Source organism: Apis mellifera, linkage group LG7, assembly GCF_003254395.2.
Source record: "Apis mellifera strain DH4 linkage group LG7, Amel_HAv3.1, whole genome shotgun sequence".
Classification (NCBI taxonomy): Eukaryota; Metazoa; Arthropoda; class Insecta; order Hymenoptera; family Apidae; genus Apis; species Apis mellifera.
The window spans coordinates 11,068,009-11,088,880 of NC_037644.1; the positions used below are offsets into that span (position 1 = coordinate 11,068,009).

General features: G+C 37.2%; 1 protein-coding gene across 5 annotated transcripts in view; it reads right to left on the reverse strand.

Moving 5' to 3' along the window:
* Nucleotides 1-371: 371 nt before the first annotated feature.
* LOC411214 (BTB/POZ domain-containing protein kctd15-like) overlaps nucleotides 372-20,872 on the reverse strand; it is a 36,705-nt gene continuing 16,204 nt past the window's right edge. For 3 of the 5 annotated variants that reach the window (XM_026441964.1, XM_026441963.1, XM_026441965.1), the window contains exons 2-5: nucleotides 14,628-14,711; nucleotides 13,904-14,119; nucleotides 3,116-3,321; nucleotides 372-2,479 (exon numbers count right to left, since the gene is read on the reverse strand). In XM_026441964.1, the coding sequence (XP_026297749.1) occupies nucleotides 1,971-2,479; nucleotides 3,116-3,321; nucleotides 13,904-14,119; nucleotides 14,628-14,656 (960 nt within the window). In that variant the 5' untranslated portion in view covers nucleotides 14,657-14,711 and the 3' untranslated portion in view covers nucleotides 372-1,970. The remainder of the gene's footprint in view (nucleotides 2,480-3,115; nucleotides 3,322-13,903; nucleotides 14,120-14,627; nucleotides 14,712-20,872) is intronic. The other 2 variants (XM_016913100.2, XM_006565508.3) reach the window with 1 other exon arrangement.

The window sequence follows — 20,872 nt, forward strand, 5'->3', positions numbered from 1 at the left end:
GAGTTACTCGCAATCAGGTGGAAAAGTCGAAATCAAATATCGCGTAACCAATTTTTAACCTATTCCAGATTTTTTTGTCGGAACGTTATGAAAACTGTTTCGACTAATGGTTTTATTCCATTCGGTTGCTTTGCCGGATTTTATTTTTTTGCTTTCGAGACTGGACCAAACGCAGCAGCTCTCGTCGCGACAATTTTTCTCCCCTGTATCTTGTACGCGTGCAGGTCGATACAAAAAACAGTAGTTATATTCAAACAACATTCGGTGTTTCTCTCATATTCGTTTCGCCTGTTAAATGGAACATTAAACGACAATTTCTTTCGGTGGAAGGGAAAATGATTGATTTACACGAAATAAATAAATGATGATCGTTTCTATTGGTTCAACTTATAAACGTTTTATTAAATCAATCGAAACGATAATTATCGTAGCGATAAATGTCTCCTATCGAGGATTAGAAATTCTATTTCATTTTTAATGCGTTAAAAATAATCGAGACAAATGAGATGAGGCTGCGCTTTAGCGAAGTCTCGAATTAAAATAAACGTATGAATCGTTCTCTTCCTTTTTTTATTTTTCCCTTTGTTATTCGTTTTATTTCTCCTCCATTCGAAGCCCATTTTTATCTTAGTTTATCAATTAGAAACACAACTTAAGCCGATGAGATCAACGCGAATTATTTCGTTGTTCGAATGTTCCGCATTTAGATGTCGACAATTTAAGTACATAGAATAATTATATTTATATTTATATTTATATTTATATATATATATATCGATATAGATACACGTTTATTCGCGGTATTTACAGTAATTAGTATGGCATTTAAATACATATAGATACACCTTATTAAATAAAAGCAAAGTAAGGAGCGGCTTACCAATACTTATATGCATAAGTGGGTCACGAGCATGCGTGATGATACGTTCGACGAATCATGCATAACTGCGAAAATTACGTTTGTTGGCTCGATTTTTTTTTTTTTTTTTTAGAAGGAACCGTTGATTCCTTATAATCACGAACTTAATCAATCTTTATTAATTTTCGTTACGTTATGCACGATCGAACTATTCTATAACTTAAATACGCATAACTCAAGGCACTCGATTTGTCAAATATTCGGAATTATCGAATAAAATTTAGCGTTAAATTAAGTACGATTATTACACTCCAAATGATTTCCAAAAATACGATAGGCTAATCTCTCTTCTATTTTCCACGCGTAACTCGTATCGGAATTGAAAATACAATCGATTTTATCGACTCGTAAGTAGCGCACAATTTATATAAACATAAACATTTCCATAAAGTCGAACCGCGCATGAAAACATCTGATTCTGGAAAATCTGGACGAAAATCGAAACCTTTGATCAAGAATATATACCCTGCGAATTTCTTTCACATAATTGCCCCCTTTCGTATATTATTTTTCAATAACTCTCGAACAATCTCAACGACCGCAAATACTTCTACCACTGATAGCTCCCTACAAACCAATGATAAAATCCGAAAACTATATATATCACAGAATGTATACAAACTAATTGGAAAAAAATAAATGAAATTTTTATCTTCTATACATCTGTCTTTCCATTATTTATCCCTCCTTTTATCTTTCACTACCATTAATCGATTATCCCGCCAATATAAGTTTTTAATTAGAAATTAGAGGAAGGGAGGGGGAGAGGGAGGAGCCGCTGAGTATCCCGAATGAGTAATTAAATATACGCGATTATCCCTGACCGAAGGATCGACGAAGTTACGAAGTCATCCCATCTGAAACGACGATAGCTTCAAACCAAAGCTCCTCGGTGATTTCTTCGTTCGCAACGAGGGAAGGAAACACCGATCGTTCGTGAACGCAGTCTTCTGAATAATTGTCCCCTCCGACGAGGTCACTCGGGGTCGTGGTCGCGTTGAAGGCAGCGCACCATCCTCGAGCTGGTCTTTCGCTGGTGCGCGGTGTTCCGTCAAGTGTTGACGGCCTGTCGAACGAACAGGTATTCCGAGAATTGTTGCCCCTCCACCCCGCCCCCGTTGCTCGCCACCACGCGAAATCCCGCGTTCAGAAGCCTGGTGATTGCCTGCACGGAGTTGAGCTTGCAGTAACCGTTCAACGGGAATCTGATTACGTGGCGGGCGTCCTGTTGGTGCCAGGCGACCCCTGAACGGGCGTCGATCACCGCCTGCGTCGTTTCCGGAAACACCTCGTCGAGGAGCGCCCGGCCGCCCGACAGCATCACCCGTTCACCGAGATCGGGGCTCACGTGGAGGGCGACGCACTCGTAATTGCAATTTCCCTCGTTGCCGCGGATTTTCTCGGAGTCCCGGCTCCCCGGCACCGTCGTGCACCCCGTGCCGCGATTTCCCAGTTGATTGGCCGGCGGGGGGCTCGGCGACGAGGAGGACATGGTCGTCGTGCCCGTGGAACCGTTCTTTATCCGCTCCTTTTTCATTTGCTCCAATTGCCTGCACATCGCTGCAAGAGTAGAGAGATGAGTTTGTCGTCGAGAGATGAGTGGGTCGAAGGAGAGGAGGTGTGATCTATTTCTTTGATTGCAAGGTTAATTTCGATTTCCCTATAAAAAGAATACTTTCCCTTTTTTCGTCTCACGGTTGAATTTTTGAACGTTTGATCGAAATATCATTTAACGTTTATGTTTACGTATCCCAAATGCAAAACATAGATCGGTGAGATGTGATGTCGAATGCTTTTGCCGTGGCCTCTCTCGTTTATCGAGGATACTGGCATATTTTAATGCGATCTTTCCCCGGTATTGATAGTTTAATGGGAGGAAAAAATGATCTGAGAGATCGAGATTCATCGAGATCCGTCAGATTAAGCGATTTATCACTGTTTCGAACCACGATCTCTCCTTCTTTCTTTACAGAAGTTAAAAAAAGTTCGGTGTCCGGCGAGCTCGTGCTGATTTTTATACGAGATTGTCGAGTAATAATTACAAGGTTTATAGAAATTTGAATATTTTTCCTCTCGAGTTCTTAACTCGAGATATCCCTCCCTTTTAAAATCGATAACCGATTGGATGAAATATCTAATCGCGATGTCTGTACAGCAGGATCGAGAGGATGTACCGATACGATAAATTTCTCTTACGCGCTATGTCGAAGTATCGCGCTTCTTCCAGCAGGAGATCCAGATCTGCGAAGTTGTCCGGTATCAGGAGACGGGAGTTTCTCATGAAGTTTAGGATGTGTCTGAACATGCCGCCGTCCCTGTCGATGAAGTAGTGTTGCTTCAGGGAGTCCAGTACGATGGGGATGCTGCCGTTGAATAATTTTGCCAATCTCGACTCTGGATACCTGAAGAAAAGTTTTTGTAACTTTTAGAAACAATATTTAACATATCGTACCTTTAACAAGCTGAATCGCAAAGTGACTTTTTTTTTATTATTAAATATTGGAAGTATATTTCACCAAATTCATTATTATCGAGTTATTTTATTATCAATTATTGGAAATATTCGAGAGAAATTAATTAACGATTCGTTTCGTTACGAATCGAAAAAAAAAAAGAGGAACGTTCGAAAAAATATGAAGATACGTCACGATTGTTCCGGATTCGAAATCTGGTTAGTCTTTTTAATTTTTCACGATTAAAACGATGTCGTTCTTAAATACGTACACGGTCACGGTTTGTTATATCGCTTGTTGTTAAATCTCGTTGATCGGCCCGCTCGATAAATCGTTGACCAGTTTTACTTAAGGGTATATACATACTCGGGTGTACACAGGTTCTTGGTCACCGATGGTTATAAATTACGCTTTCTTATTGAAGAAGTCGCGTTGAGGCGAGGCAGGTGCCGATATTTCGGTCACCTGCCAAAAACGCTTCGAGTTATTCGAAGCGAGACCGTGAGGTAGCCGCAGCTGTTCCAAAATTTTTCTTAACCAATTTATACACGCCTCCCTTGCCTCCACTTAATTGACGATTACCAGGACGAGTCGGGACCAATTAACGTCGCATTGTAAACAGGTTGTTTTCGACCGATGAAAAGTTAAAGGAAATTTGTTGTCGAGAGAGAAGGGATCGTTGGACGAAAAGTGGCAGTTTCGATAAAATGATCGGGTTGAAAATAACGTGATTCCTTTAACACGGTCGAAGAGATTCATTGAAAATTAAAATGGATGCTTTCGATGAATGTAAGAAATGTAATTGTGATATACAACGAGATCGAAAATGATAACATTGACCGAACACAAAATCGCGCCTACAGATAATTCTTTTTCATCTTTCGCATTTTTTGTCTGATATAAAGTTTAAATATGGAAAATTTCCATCCTTGTTTCGTCAAAAAGAATTTCATTCCGATTGAATGCAATGAAAATAATACATTTTCAGTTGTACCGTGTTATAAAGTCATTTATATAAGAGAAGAGGCGAATAATTTAGTTAGATAAGAGGTTATAGAGAAGAAGAGATGGATAAAGATACGATCGAAGTTGGATTAAAATATTTCCAAGATGGTTGATTGTTGTACGAGCGATTTCGATCGCTCAATCCAACGTCGGATCGATTATCGACATCGGGAAGGCTTCGAATTTCATCTCTTTATTGCGGCTATCATGCCGGAGGACACGGCCGCTATCATTTTCGTGAAAGCTGCCGGAACGAATGCCTTCTGGATCTGTCCGGGGATGGAGAAAGGTCGGACGTGGGAGGAATCGGGAGTAATCGTGACTGGAAACGCATATGATGGGGCCAAAATAAAATATAATAATAATAAGGAATAATAAGATATTTTTAGTAAGTAATCGTAAATCGTGGCTACTCGCCTGAAGTGTGTTGTCACTGAAAAAGCATCTAAAGATCGACCTAGATCGATGTTTAAAATATTAATAAATTTTTAAAATTAATAAATTGTTAAAATTGATATTGCGAGGTCAAAAATTATCGATAATTTTGTAATCTTTTCTCGTTAATTGTCCATCTTATCTATATATATTGAAGTCGATTAAAGGCTCGATGTCATTGCTCGATGCATAATAAAAACATAATTAATGTTTTTTCGATTCGAAAGTGTGGAGGAAATGGATTCCAATCTTAATAACGGCGACAGAATTGACAACGTGTATTAATGAGAGATATTCGAACGGATATGAATGGTTATTCGAATCGTTTCCGGCTTGAGGTTTAGAGAAAGTGGCTGGTGACATTTTCCAATAGGTTTCTAATGGAGGAGCGTCACGTTCTTGTTATGTTTATTTGCATGTCTGGGAATTATATCTCGGTGCAACGATAGCCAATTTATGCATCTTATATTCATGATATATTTATAACATTATGCTCGAAGAGGAATGAAGGTCACCTTGAGATGTAAACGATATTTTCTCTTAGAAATATCCAACGTATTTTCATCGTAACTCTTTGCTTGACACATTTCTTTCTCCACTGACTAATGGCTATCACCAGTCAACAACAAATCGATCTAAACTTTTCAAATAATTTTCGAAGAAATGCATCGAATAATTTTTCAATTAAATCGATAATTATTCAAAAATAGAAAAAGCTGTTCTTTATTACCAAACACACTTTCCAATGCTCTGCCTCTGCACACACCCACCAACTTTCCAATGCTTTTCAACCCTTGGCGTTGATCGTGTCACCCAATCTTATCTATAGATATAGGTTTCAATGCGTTTTTTCAATGGTATCGGCCATGTTGTTCTGCGTGCACGACCGAAGGTCGTTGTAATTTAGCATATAATAGACGAGTGCCCTGGAAAAAGGACGAGAGGGACAAAGGAGGAAGAGTGCGCTAAAGACGAAGGCCGCCGGGAGAACGAGCGCGAGTAGAAAGAGAGAGAGAGAGAGAGAAGAGAGATGAAGATAGAAGGAGAACAAGAGGTGGAGAGCTCGGTTCTTCGTGTACCTCGATGGTGCGTTATGGCACAACGAGGGGGAAATACCGACGTAGGTATCCGGTGCCCCCTCAGGCCGGTTCCCATACCTTCCACGGCGATAACATATAATAACGACGGCCTGGTGGAGCCCGTGGGCGATCTGACTTCAGCGGGGAAGAGAGAGAAAGAGGGAAGATACCGCGGGGTAGGTACGACGCTATATATATATATATGTGTATACGGGCTGAGAGAGAGAGAGAGAGAGGGAGAGAGGGAGAGACGGGTGAACGGCATCTCTTTTACTCTTCCTCACCCTGTTTCGTACTTTTCGACGGTACCGCGAAAGTCGAGAGCGAAGGATAAGAAGAACTCTCGAGAAAATGAAAATTCTGCGAATCCTGTGTTGGAAATTCTCTTCCAAAGGAAGAGGAAAAATATTATATTATGAATATTATTTTATATTAGAATATTGATTGAGACGCTATGAGTTTTCAATTGAATGTCTTTGATTTGCCAAAGAAATTATAATGTAAGTTAATAGAACATAGAATTTTATTCATAATGAAGATTTTTTTATGTAGATATGTATACATGTAATAAATAAGATGGTATATTAATTCGTGTAATTTTTGACGTTATTTGTATATCTATATAATATAAATTTATATTAATTTTAATTAATTATATTAATTATATATCTAGATATATATATATATATATATATTACTTTTATATGCTGTAATATATATTTAAAATAAAAAATATATTTTAGTATTTTTATATTTTTTATTTTCTTTCCCTTTTTCCAACAAATTTTCTTTTCCTATCTTTCTTTTCATATTGGAATATTTATACAAGTTCCTTTGAGATATTTTTAAAACAAATATGTATTTCTGAAAATGATAAGATTTTCATTGTGTTTCTTACAAACTGTTTGTATTTTATATATAAGTTGAAGAAAAAAGTAAATAGAAAATTTTAATACCGGTGGCGCCATCTCGCGTTTGGACGCTGGAAGCTTCGACTTGTTACTAGCATAGCAGAATGTGCAAGGAGGTATTCGTGACGTCACGTGTAGACAAGGATCGCAATACTGTGCGAGAAGGATAGAGAAAACGTGCCACCAACTTTGGTTATGCGGCTCCTAATATTTTTCATTAAATAAAAATATTAATTAATTATTAATTTTCTACTGATAATTTCTATACTTTTAAGTTTGCTTCTGAAAGCTGAGATCTTAGAGAAGTTTCTCATATTAAATTTAACTGGAAATTCTTTCCAATTAATTATTTATTAATAATTAATGAGTTATATAGGATCGACGCTCGACCGATAAGCAATACTTTTTCGTTAATTTATAATTATTATGAAATTTATTTCTAAATAAAAATATACTTAATTGAAAGATTAGTTCTTCTCCTGTTTTCACGTGTAGCTTTTATTTATAAATTTGTTATTGTTTAAGTGAATAATTTGATTGTTTATTACTCGATCATGGAATAATGGGCTTACGCGCGAGACACTCTTCACAACAATTATTAATAAATAATTAATCAGGAAAAATTTCTCTACTTTTAAGCTTGTATCTCAAAGCTAGAACCTCAAACAACTTTCTCGTATAAATTTTGATAAGAAATTCTTTTTAATTAATTATTTATAAATGATTATTATAGAGAGTGTATCGGTCGATAACATCTACTTCGTAATCGAGTAATATATAATCAATTTGTTCTTTAAAATAACAACAAAATTATGAATAAAAATTATATGTGAATGTAGGGAAGGAAACAACGTTTAAAATGTATACATTAATATTTAGAAATAAATCTTGCAATAAAGTAAAATTAATGAAAAATACATTGTATGTCGATTATATGAACTGCACATTTGAGACATATTGAGACATTTATTATTAATAAATAATTAATTAAAAAGAATTTCCAGTTAAATTTAATATTAGAAACTTCTCTAAGATCTCAGCTTTCAGAAACAAACTTAAAAGTATAGAAATTATCAATAGAAAATTAATAATTAATTAATATTTTTATTTAATAAAGAATATTAGGAGCCGCATAACCAAAGTTGGTGGCACGTTTTCTCTATCCTTCTCGCACAGTATTGCGGTCCTTGTCTACACGTGACGTCACGAATACCTCCTTGCACATTCTGCTATGCTAGTAACAAGTCGAAGCTTCGAGCGTCCAAACGCGAGATGGCGCCACCGATGTATTCTTCTATATTTATTTTCTTTAATTATTTTCTCCAATTAATAAATAAAATATTTACATGTTTTTATACGTTATACCAAATTTTACACATACATTTATATTTTTATACGTCGTATACGTGTATATTTCTATATTTTCTCCTGAATTTTTTAAATAAATTTAATTAATATTTTTAAATTACATGTTTTCCATATATCTTTATACATCGTGTACATTCTCTCTTCTATATTTTTGTATAACAGTTTAAACCTGATTAAAACCGATAAATAAAAATGATATAACTAAAAAGATTTCACAATTAAAAAAACATTCAAATAAATCGAATTTTAGAAAATGTTCGCCACCTTTTCTCAAATAATATTCTTCTAATCTTCCAAGATCCTAAAATTCGATCGAACAATATTCTCGTCTTGCCTATATTATGCACATCGTTTCTTCCATCGATTCATAACCTAGAAGAAAGAAACAGAGAGCGTACTTGAAATCGAACAGAAAGATAACAAAGACAGAAAAAGAAAAAAGGAGGAAAGAAGGGGAAGGGGGAAAGGGAAGGGGATATCGAAGGCGAGCAGTTGTTGAGAGGTGAAAAAAAGCGAGAAAGCACAAGGAGGAGGAACAAAAGAGGAGCAGGATGTATGTGGCAGCGGGTTAAGCGTTGCTCTCGACTCGGTCGGTAAGGGTGGGTGTGCGGGGGAGGAAACGGTACCAGGGGCGGAGGACGAGCGGCGTGATTACCCGGGGCGATTTGTTGGGCCCACCGACTCGGCCGAGGTCCGATCCCGGGTCAGATCCGCTCGCTATGGGAAAACGCTAAACGATCGGCTCACATCACTCAGATTCCTGCCCTGCTTTTGGTCCACGCGTGGTTATACGTGCGTTCGTGCCGCGATCGCCCGACATCGAACAAAGTATCGCGTGCATCACTAAATTCCAAACACACTTCCACACCTCGGTCGGTAATTTGACTTTTATATTTTTATTATTTTAGAATCGATCGTGAATATCAATATCGATACATCAATATACGTTGAAATCACTGTCAATTACATTCGTTATGGAATGTATTTAAAAATAAATTTTCGAAAAGGAAAAAAACAATTCTATAGCATCTATACGAAGGATTCGTAAATTTTCTTTCCTTATTTTTCACTTCACTCTTCTTTAACGAATATAAATACGATTTCCTTTTGTCGCAAATCGGTTTATAAACTCGTTTCCCGTTCGTTCCGGTATGAAAAGTTAACAACAAGAGTGGCTCCGTTGGTAACACAGTACACGTTGATAATACGAGACGCGGTTTAATATATGCCGTGGTTCGATGCGCGCAAGCGACAATGGGGACTCGAGAGTTGGCTCGTAGCTGCGTGTGGGTGTGCAAGAACGAAACATCTCGACCAATACAGGATCGCTTTGTCAGAGTTGGGCAAATTGCACGTGGTGGACGGAAGGGCGAGGAAACGAGGACTAGGTGGATCTCCATGGGATTGCCCGAGGCCGTTGCTAAGTCTTCAACAGGACTCTCCGGTCCGGCGGGATGATGGACGATGTTTTAGGGATTACGTGATACCGGAAGCGCAAACTAATGATCGGTGGTTACGTAATTTCTGAAAATGCGCGCGGCAAGAAACGGCGCGTTTCGGATTAGTTCGATTTAAAAATTTCATCGACAAGGATGATTCTTCGGAGGAATCGAAAGATAAAAATTTTAAAAATTATAATAAAATTATAATAATAAATTATAATATATATATAATTAAAATTAAATATATTAATAACTTCGATTTCGATGATAGATTAGATTTAAGCATCTCGAAAATTTGAAATATCCAAGCAATTTATTTTATTAATCTTCTTGAAACGTTTTTCACGGACAAAGGAGAGTGAAGAATGATCTCACAGATGATTCTACTCTCTAATAACTCAAAGTAATCACCATAAATTTCCGCAAGTATTATCCCGTTCTTGAAAATTCTCAAATTGTTTTTGTTCGCATCAAACATCGTAATATGATTAATACAACGTTTCGTCCGATATTTATGATGCCGTCAAGCGAAAATAATTTTCTGTTCCATATTGTGCCTATATAATAATAAAACCGTGTAGAATCCCGTATCATTTCTTTCTTTTTTTTTCTCCCCTTTTCCATCCCTTTCGAGAAATATTTTCCAACGATGGCTCAACAACGGTTGATTCTCCGTTTCGCAACTTTGCCGATTGTAATCTTATCTATCCATCATCGCGATCATTATTATGGATCGCTGCCCATTGTCGTTCGTTCCTCGAACAGAGTATAAATCCTCCGTAGGTGTCTCTCAGCTTGGGAAATGACTATCTTCGATACGATCTCGAGTGGTGTGCCGTTACACACGTCACACGATAATTCACCTCGCGTAAATCAATTTTTCGTGTAACACAGGGGAACGAAACTATTTTGCAACGTTTCGATATCACTTTTGTGAAATTATATATATATATAAATGTATATACAGAAGAAGATAAATTTTAATATTTTTCGAAATATTCTTATCTTTCTTCTATCTCAATTAACTGGATTTTTGTGGATCAACAAAGTGAATTTTCATTTCGAAAACTCGGAATATATTTTTTTTGGATAACTTTACGAAGCTTGACAAAAGTGTATGAAAAGTATATCTTGACATTAATTGACGAGATTAATCGATGTTATAAAAATGGACGATGATCGTAATTCAATTTTCCATATTTTTCCTCGAGGAGATAAATATATCTGGAGGAAAATCAAATCGAAAGAAATTCTACGCACGCTTTTTCGAATAGCCCATTAAAGCGATTCGACTCGTTGAATCGTATCTATCCAGCGCCAGACGTTTTAGGCGCGATTCGGCGTGCGTTTAATGGGTGAAAGGTGTAACTTACTTATCATACAATGCGCCATGTATATTGAAACGATCGTGACTTTTACTGCCTTTCGCTTATGCATTTTTTCTTTATTCTCCTTCCACCGCGTACGTAAAATGCATTCGACGGTTACACCAGGAAGTGACTAGCTCGCCTTTTGCAAGTCTAAACGGAGAAGATCGATCCTTTCATTCCCGTTAATCCTATTTCAATCAAACAACCTGTATCTCGTTAAATTATTCAAATTTCCCTCTCGCCCCTCCTCTAAGCGCTTTATTACTTTACTTCTCATTGCTACATATATAGAAACTTTCCTCAAAATTGCCTTCTTCGATCCGATACTTTCTACGAATCTTTATAAAATTATTTTATTAACGAGTTAATAACGTTTCAATTATCCTCCAATTACTTTCTCTCGCGAAACTCATTCTATAATCTTTTTCTAACGAGACATTTTTCGAAATTTGACTTTTGTTTAAAAGAAATTTTTACGTATAAATAATTAGGTTGAATAATCATCAGAGGTGTAACAATGAGATATTCGTGTAAGGAAAAACAGAACGGTGGCAGACCTTGTCGCGAGTTCCTTTTTTCTCTCTTTCGATACGATCGAGCGCAGTAATCTTTCGACAAAACAATAAAGTCGACGTGCAAACGAAGGAGAGAAGTGGAGTGAAGCGTGACGGAAGAAGGAGATGGCGGTGAGGTTGTCCAGGTAGTTTTTCTTAACCAAGTATCCACGATCGGTCTCACCTTTCTCGTTCCGTTCCACGAGACACTTGCGTTTCTTTAGAAATTAAAATTGGATCTGTTTAGAATTAAAGAGTCTCCAAACGAATCTCGTCCCTTTTCAATTGATCTTTTCAATTGGGGATCGAGTTTCTTTTCTTCTTGGTTCAAGATCCTTGACAGTCCTCTTGTCTCGAGTTTATTATGGGTCGATTGTTTAACGAGATGGTAAATTTTTTAAATTATCACGAAAATGATGATAAGTTGAGTGAAGATTAAATTTTGAGTTTCTCATCTCTTTAAAATTTGAATTTCATATGTTTATATTATTCGCCAATTGTATTAAATTATTAAAGGAGAGGATCGGAGGAAACGAAGCCTGATTCCAGAATTCCACTGCGATAACAGACTTGCCAATTAGAATTAACTTTATTGTTCCTTCGGTTTCGAGGGTTTAACGATTATATTTTACATCTCTTTGCCGATTGGGGGAAACTGGATAACCCATCCATGTTAGTTGGATCGTAACGAGCATGAATATCGTTGGACGAACAGTAACTGTATCGCGGTACCATTCTATGGTTCACCGTGCTACGCGAATACGCGTAGCAACACGAGAAAACGAGGCGAATACATGCGAATTTATTAACATCGATCGATCATAGATTTATTATACATCCGAGATCCATATGTTCGTTAACCATATACAGTTGACCAGATGAAAAGTTTGAAAAGATATCGTATAATATTCCTTTCCGTTGAAACAAGTGTTCAAATTTTACTATATCTTCGTTGGATGTTATGTAAAACATGTTCAAATATATTATAATGTAATAGAAAATGTATGTCGTATATGTTATTAATATTTATTCAGAATGTAGAAGAAAGTATACCAGTGAAGTCACATTTTGATTCATCTCGATATCTCAATTCGTTTTCGAGTTATACGAATTCAACTTGGGGACTTATATTTTTTCCTGGAAATGTTTACCACCTTGTTCCAGATATCGCGCGTACTTTTCCAAGAATCGCGTCTGTCATTTGTCTGGGAGCGTTTGGGAGCGAGTTCCATGTAACCGAAAAGGAGATGGCAAACGATTAAAAATTACTTTTTCTTTACACGACGATATCTCGGGAACCAGAAGTCGTATCGGAATAAATCGAAAAGCGTTTTAAAGTAGAAAATCTCACGCTTCCAACGATCGCTCACTCGTTGGCCGAAAGTGGTTATCTTCGGAGTTACAACGATTCAAAGTTTTTCTAATTTTAATAGAGTACAAAACCATTCTTTTCTTTGCACGATATTTCGGGAACTGGAAATCGAGATAAATAAAAAGATATTTTAAAGAACAAGATAGAAGATTTAGAGGATTTCTTCGTAGATTCATATTTTCAAATTTATAGGGATTCGAGTTCTCGAGTTTTCAGAAATAGATCAACGATGATCAGTAATGTTTCTCGATTTGGTTACCAAGACTTTAGATAGCCACGGTATAAGATTAAAGCGTCTTCTTGGCGGCAAACCGCCGTTGTGCTTTCACGTTACGTCTCTTTTATGCATAAAGTGCACGAATATACCGCAAATAGCCTTTGGACACTGTCGGGTATGGTAACAGTGTGCCTGATTACGAACGATATGTTCTCTGAGATATTGCCCGCTACGAACATCCTGGAGCGTTGTCGATGGTCACGTTTCCGCGATCCGGACATCACGCTCCCTTTCTACTCTCTCGCCATGGAATTCTTCGGACTGTGGAAACTGACGCTTTTCGCTTTTTGCTTTCAGATATAATGATTTAATATCCGCTTTAAAATAACATTAACCATCGTCTTTGATAATATATCTTGGAACAAGAAAATTCCAAATACAATATAAAATTCCAGATGTGTTCTTTATTGATTGTGATAAAAGTATACGAAGATCGGGGATCGATCAAAAATTGATTAAATAAAGATTGGATTAAAAGTAAAACGTCGATTTCAACTTTCCCGTTGGAATGTCGCCGAGCGTCTCTCGACACTTGCTAAAAAATCTCTCTCTATCTCGCATTCATTATCAGATTTCACTTTTCACCGCGTAATATATTAAAACGTATTTGTTCCTTCGAACTTTCCACGATACTGAAATGCTTTAACCCAGTTCGATCTTTAAGGAAAATCGTAATATTAATTTTTAACGAATTTCTAAAAGGATTGTGCGCACTTACTTGGTCAGAGTTTCGAGGGAGGAGGTGTATATCGTTCCGCCTACGTCGATGTGGACCGGAGCCGTGTATCTGGAAGCGGCCGCAACGCATGGTATCCCGGTCATCTTCTGGTTGTAGGATGCTGCGGCCGGAGTCGGTGGCGTCGGTGACGAAGAATTGGACATTGTGGGCGACGTGGCCGGCGAACTGCTTGGCGACAGCAATCTGACAAAGATACTTTCAACATTAGCCACCATCAGGCCCTGTTCCTTCTACGAGGATTCGAAGCGTTTGCTTCGATCGTTGCTTTCGGAAATGATGGAAAGAGATTGCGAGATTTTTTTCATTCGCTGTTGTTTCGAAAAGGGTAGTTTTTTTTTTTTTTCAAACTCTTGAGAATATTATTCGTTAATTTCGATATTCTTACGAGAGCAAATTTTTTGAAGATATTAAGATTTTAAATCAATTAATTTTATTATTTCGTGTTTTTATTTTTATCGTTTCGAATTAATTCGAATTGATTTATCAGTTCAGCAAGAGGAAAGATATTACACCGTTTTCATTATTGAGATTTATGCGTTCGTGAGCAATTCTCGTTACGTTGCCACGATCAATTGTGAGGACGTTACGCAAGATGGAAGAATTTCAATTGCAACGAGATGTATCATTTTCTCCGTGTTCCACGGTATATTATAAGCGTTGATCTTTAAGAGGTGGGTTATAAATTGAGCGTAGTTCTATTTACCTCATTTTAATTTGAGCGCTAGGGAACATATTGCGTTGCGCCAGCTCCGCCTTCGCCTCCTTTACGTCGGCCTCACATTTCCGTCTGCAATTAAAAATGATTAAAAACCTCCAGTATGCTCAACTTCTTGCTTTAATTTCGAAGAAATTCTTCACTTTGCGTTATAGTAATGAAATAAAAATTCGTACAAAAATTTTTTAAAATGTATCTCGATATATATTTTTAAAAACGCTGTTTCAGAATTGTTGTAGAGAAACTCGAGAAGATGATAAATTGAAAGAACGAGTTCCAAAATATAAATATAAATATATTATCTTTAAGCTTTAAATTCCTTTTCATGGAGTCACATTCGATTACTTTTCGTAACGAAAAGTATCAAAGTGGAAACAATGTTTAAAACAGTTTCTTCTCTCACTTCTCATTTCTTTCTTTTTAATACACACTTGTCAAGTTTTCTCCCGTTTTAGAGTAATAAAAACAGAAAGAACGAAAGAAAATCCTCGACTTCCATTCATCGTTTTCACGCCGTAACGTGCACGATTCATGGCTAAGCTTTATGACCGCTATTTATAAGTCATAAGCGAACATTAGAGAAGAACAAAACGTACTTGGATATTCTTATGACTAATTGCGTCTCCCATTTCATTCCTCAATTTTTTTCCCCTTTTAAATTAACCAAAATTTTTCCCATTGTTTCATTCGCACAATAGAAATCGAACGAACCAACACCAACGAATAGCTACTTAATCTTTAAATCATAAACAAATATTAAAAGAGACAAAAAAAGAAACGAGACAAAATTAATATTCTCAATTACTAACTCTCGTCTCATTTTTCAATCAATTTTTTTTTTACACGATAAAAATGGAACCCGATTTTCACACCACAGCCATTCAAAGGCCGCCAATTTGTCGATCATGAAACGAATGTAAAGCTTATTGCTTGACCGCGTATCTCGCGATATTTTCCCCCTTTTAAAATTTTCATTTCCGTTACTTACACGATAAAAATGGAACGAGCCGGCTGAATAATAACCCGGCGCAGCCGATTCACTCCACGTATATATATTCAACCACGGTTTACGGCCGCCATTTAGAAGTCAAAACAACGGTGCACACGCTGACATTAGCGCGGCTAACTTTCCCTCTAACGAGGTCGCGCGCCATTTCAACCGGCTCGATTTAATTTATCGATCCTCGTGGTTGGTCGCTGACGAGGACGACGATCTAATCTTTCTCGTTGCGTTGTTTTCGGTTTTTGATTTTCGAACGGTATCCTTCCCTTGGATTTTCCATATGTATTAATAAAGGCAATTAACCGGAGGGAGAAACAATGTTTAACGAGGGAAAGCGAAACCCCCCGGCAGGGGTTGGTCCGACGAATGGGAGAAAAGTGGAAGGGAGGATGGACGGTTTTGGTGGACGATGGTTTGCCGAGGGAGGAAAGGCTGGATTCATTTCCAAGCTTGTGTACACACCGAGATCCTGGGCTTTGTTCCAAAGTACGGCTCCCGCCTTCCCGTTGCGCGGGTATCCTTCCGGTTTTCGCGATATTTTAACGAAACCGCCGCTTTCGAGAATAAAGTGCCGGGAAATTTTTTGTAAAAATGTGAAATAGAAATAGAAAATAGGGAACACATGCGTGGAGAAATTTTTAAATTTAATTTCACTATTCTCTTCCGTAAGCGAATAACGAAAATGGTAGTTTTTAGGAGAGATTTTTATTCTATTCGTAGAAGGATATTATGTAATAACGATGATTAGTTAAATTAAGGGAGTGAAATGGTGATTTTTCATATTAGTAACGACAAAAATTGGATGGAAATGAAATATGGAGAGCGGTGTTATTGGAAAATAAGGATACTGTGACTGGTATAAAGTAGATCGTGCATAATTTTGCTTCGTTGTTCGGATTCAGGTTAGAAATACGTTTGGAGATATTTGAAAGCGTGAAACACGACGCGAACGAATTTATGAGTGAAATCAGGTTTACCGTTTCGGACTGCGTCTTATCAGAGATTGTGAGTTACGTTGCACGCCTGGATATCTGGATATTCGTTTTTCTACATAATTAACTGTCTACATAATTACTTTTCTCGTTAATTCGATACAATTAATTTAACAACTCGTTTTTCAAATACACATTCCCAGCTGATATTCGATGATATTAATTCTTTCACGCATTTCACTTTTCTTCTTCGATTTTTCGCGACACCGAGGCGGCTGGTATTTCCTGCACATTTCGCGATTGATCATGTTCCATTGACGTTTTTAAAATATTACTGCTGGCTTAACAGGTAACATTGATTTATCGTGTGCAACCCACGCACCAATGTACACGAATTCTCTTCTGTTTTTCAATGCGCTTCGCGTTTTCTTTTAAGCCGTTTAATTCTCAATCGATCCAAACACCACGTTCTCTCCACAGCCACCGCTCCACACGATCAGATAATTCCTACAATACAAACAATCTTACATCCACTTCATCGTATATTTATTCAAGAATTTGCTTATCAGAGGTTTTTAAACATCCCATTTATAAAATCGTTCGAGTTAAACTTAAATAAATCTCCATTAATGCGAATAATAATAATAATAAATTCCACGTCCCTCCATTTCTTTCCCGACAATCTATCAGATCATAATTTCAAATCAAATACAAGAATATACGTACATTTTTCCAATGTTATTCAAATTTCCATCGATTGAGACGCTTTTATCCCTCTAAACAATCCTCTAATTTTCAACTCGTAACAGGAATCCTCGATTACCATGTCGACATCTCGAAATCTTTTTCCCACAGCAACGTCAGAGAGACGAGCGCATCAAGGATACCGCAATCTTAAATCAACGGAGCAACATCACCCCCTCGATGTGCGCGTTCGAGCTCTCGTTCCACTTCTCTCCCCCCTCCCCTCTCTTTCCCTCTGCGGCATAAATCATTACACCGGTCCCCGCAACGTTAACCTCCGCCGTATAAACACCGATAAATACGAGACCGTGCAACAGTCGAGGAAGGGAGGAGGTATTAAAGGAACCCAGCAGGCCGAGGAGTGTGCACCATCAACCACGAAACTCGAGAGGCAAAGAACGTTCTCGTCGCCGCGGCGATATTTATTTTCAGCCTGTGCCGAGAGTTGCCGCGACGTCGTCGATGCAAGGGGACGACGAAGGTAAGGGGACTGGTTCTCTCTTTCCACCTTCTGCCTCCCTCTTTCGCCTGCCTTATCCACCTCCGCTTCCTCTCCTCTCTCTTTCTCTTCCTCTTTTCTTCGTCGCACGGGGCACGAGTCGTGCCGTTTTTCGTTTTCTGGACGTCTTTTCGGCCGATCCTCTCGATCGAAAGAAAACTGGTGGTGGGGGAATGAACTGGATGGAGGGGGAAATTTGTATATTTGAACGATGATCTCTGTTTACGAGTCAGAGGAACGATTTAATAATCGAAGTTGCTTGAGTGAAAGTTTACTTCGATAATTTATCGTTCGATAATAATTGTAACGGCCTGAGATTATACGAGAAGCGGGCCGATTATAATAGCTACGGGTAAATGGAATTACTTGAGGCAATTACTTTATTCGAAATTTTTAACCAGTTACTTTTTCAACGGGTTAATTAATCCTCTGTTGAGAGTCTTTATGTGGAGTAAAATTTCGAAAGGATGTGTATATATGGTAAGCTTTTTTGTATTTTGAGAGATTGATTTATGGTAGGCTAATAAGTGGAAAATAAAATAATAAAATCGTGAACAGGAATGTAGCTATGTAGTTATATGGAAATGTAATATTGCAAATAAACTGTTTTGAAGCAAAATGCGACGAATCATGTATCGGGTGATATAAAACAAACGGAAAAATCGATATCGAAAAATTTCGAGATTATTAAGTTGTTAATTTGTGTGACACTATCTTTGTCCTTTCATCTGATGAAAATTCAAATTGCTCGTAATAAATAAATCATTATCGATATTTCTTTTTTTTTCATATCAGAATCGTATAATTATATCTAGAATCGTATAATCGATATATATATATATATATTTAATATACCGTGCAAATAATTTTTATATTTTAAATATTAACGTTTAAATTGAACCGAAAGAAATCGATCGAAGAAGCGCTCTAGAAGCGCCAATAACGGAGATCGACCTTTGGATGCCTGTGGGCGATCGATTAGCATATGCAAATTCCATTAATATAGATACGCGTATGAGCGTACTTGTAATTAACTTTGATCATAATTGCACGGTAAATCGATCGCAAAAATTGTGTAAGAAAGGATCGATCGACCGAAACAGTTCTTTCTTTAAAATTTCTCATTCTTCGATCCTCGTTTATGAATCGACCGGTATCTTTGTATTTAACCTCAAATCTGGATAGAAAGCAAAAGCAAAACCTTCAATGAGGAATTTTTTTTGATAATTTTACTTTCCTTTTTTAAAAACCTCTATTTTATCGCTATAAAAAAAAATCAAAGCTTGAAACAGTTTCATTCACTTTTACAAAATAATATAAATAATATTACATCCATTCTTAAAATAAGCTATATATCTGTTAAAAAAAATAGAACAAAATTTTAAAAATACAAACGACGTGCAAGAATCATTTTACACAGGGTTTTAATTTTCATTTAAATTTTCGTCGATCAATCTAATTGTTCTTGTTTCGATTGTGTTAGTCATCAAGTTATATATCTGCGTACACTTCACCGATAAATTACGAATAATAGAGGGAGAGAACTGGTCGGAGAAAGTGAAAGAACATCGCGGGGAACGATTTCAGTAACAGCTGTCCCGTCGCGTTGGCGCCTCCAATTGCAAAAATCAATCCGTCCTTGTTTTCTATACGCGTGTGTGGGTAGGCAAGCCTGTACGAGTGGTGGTGTCTAAATGCGCGTCATCAATATACGTACAAAGTCGTGGAGCAAAGTCGTGCATTAGGATAATGAACATTCAGCCGCGGGGCGGATGCTAAAGAACGTTTTTAATGTTCCTAGATGACTTCTTTGAGATGCGCGAACGATAGGAAATAAGAAAGTATTTACACGAGCGGTGATATCCTTGGTAATAAAATTAGAATCTGAAAAAAGGAAAAAAAAAAAAAAAAAAAAATGGAATTTCACGTAATGTGTATTAACGAGTAGGTTGGTTAATATTCAGATTGCGCTTGGGCTAGGAAGAAAAAAAAAATTCTTTGATACAAAGAATGCAAATGAAGTCTTGAAAGAGCTTGTTGACAATACTTTACTTTAAAGCGAATTGTGGACATTATCATTCGAACAATATCAGTTTCAATATGAACAGTTTTCGAAAGGAGTTAACAAAGAAATGTCAATTCGAATAGATTGTAAAATATAATTTGCCTATACATCATATCTTCGCTCAAAGTTTCGAAGGATACTTCGCTCTTTTTTCTCATTTATCTTTAAATAAATTTAATCTTAAGAAAAAAGAAATTGTTTTTGATCCATTCTCCCTTGTCTCCATCACTATCGAACGAATTGTATGCGTTGACGCGTTCCTAGCTCCTAGATACAGGCGATTACAAAATTACAAAATGTTGTGAAGGGTGTATTCGTAACACCGATACTCAAACAGGGGACAACAAGTGTGGACCTACAATTACCGAGAGAAGATGGTCGTGGCCGCTTTGTGTCCTCTTGTGTGCACAACGGCGAGGCACCCCGCTTCAAGTGACCAGCCGCATGCACGTGTGCCAAGACGAGTATACCCCGGGGGCATCTGTGAGAAAGGGTCTAACACGTTCTGAGGACATGCGCGTGTCCTCAGCGCGTGTACGACGTCGCAAACTAGAAGTCTGCCGGTTAAGTTTGCGTGGACGTCGTCGAATTACCGGAGGGCATCGCGGTATGCAAATTCCCCCTGTTGTCGGCCAATCGAGCACGCGTTTCCGCAAAACGTGCCGTTCCACGTGAAAATCCTCTCGAAAAGTGATCGATCGCAAAAAAATGAATTTTTTTTTTTTCCCTTACTTTTTTTATTCTACGTTTTTCACGCAGCTTCATTGGTATCGTATTTATTTAAAAATATTACATTTAATTTCTCGTAAAATATTGTAAAAGATATAAATTCAAGATGACTGTTCCGATTTATTCATATAAATGAAGCCTTATTTTATTTTATAATAATTCATTTAAATTAAATAGAGGAATACAAATTTTAATTTTGTCAATATCAATAGCAGCAGAATTTATAGGTTATGTTTCACCACAAGGCCCAATATCGAGGAG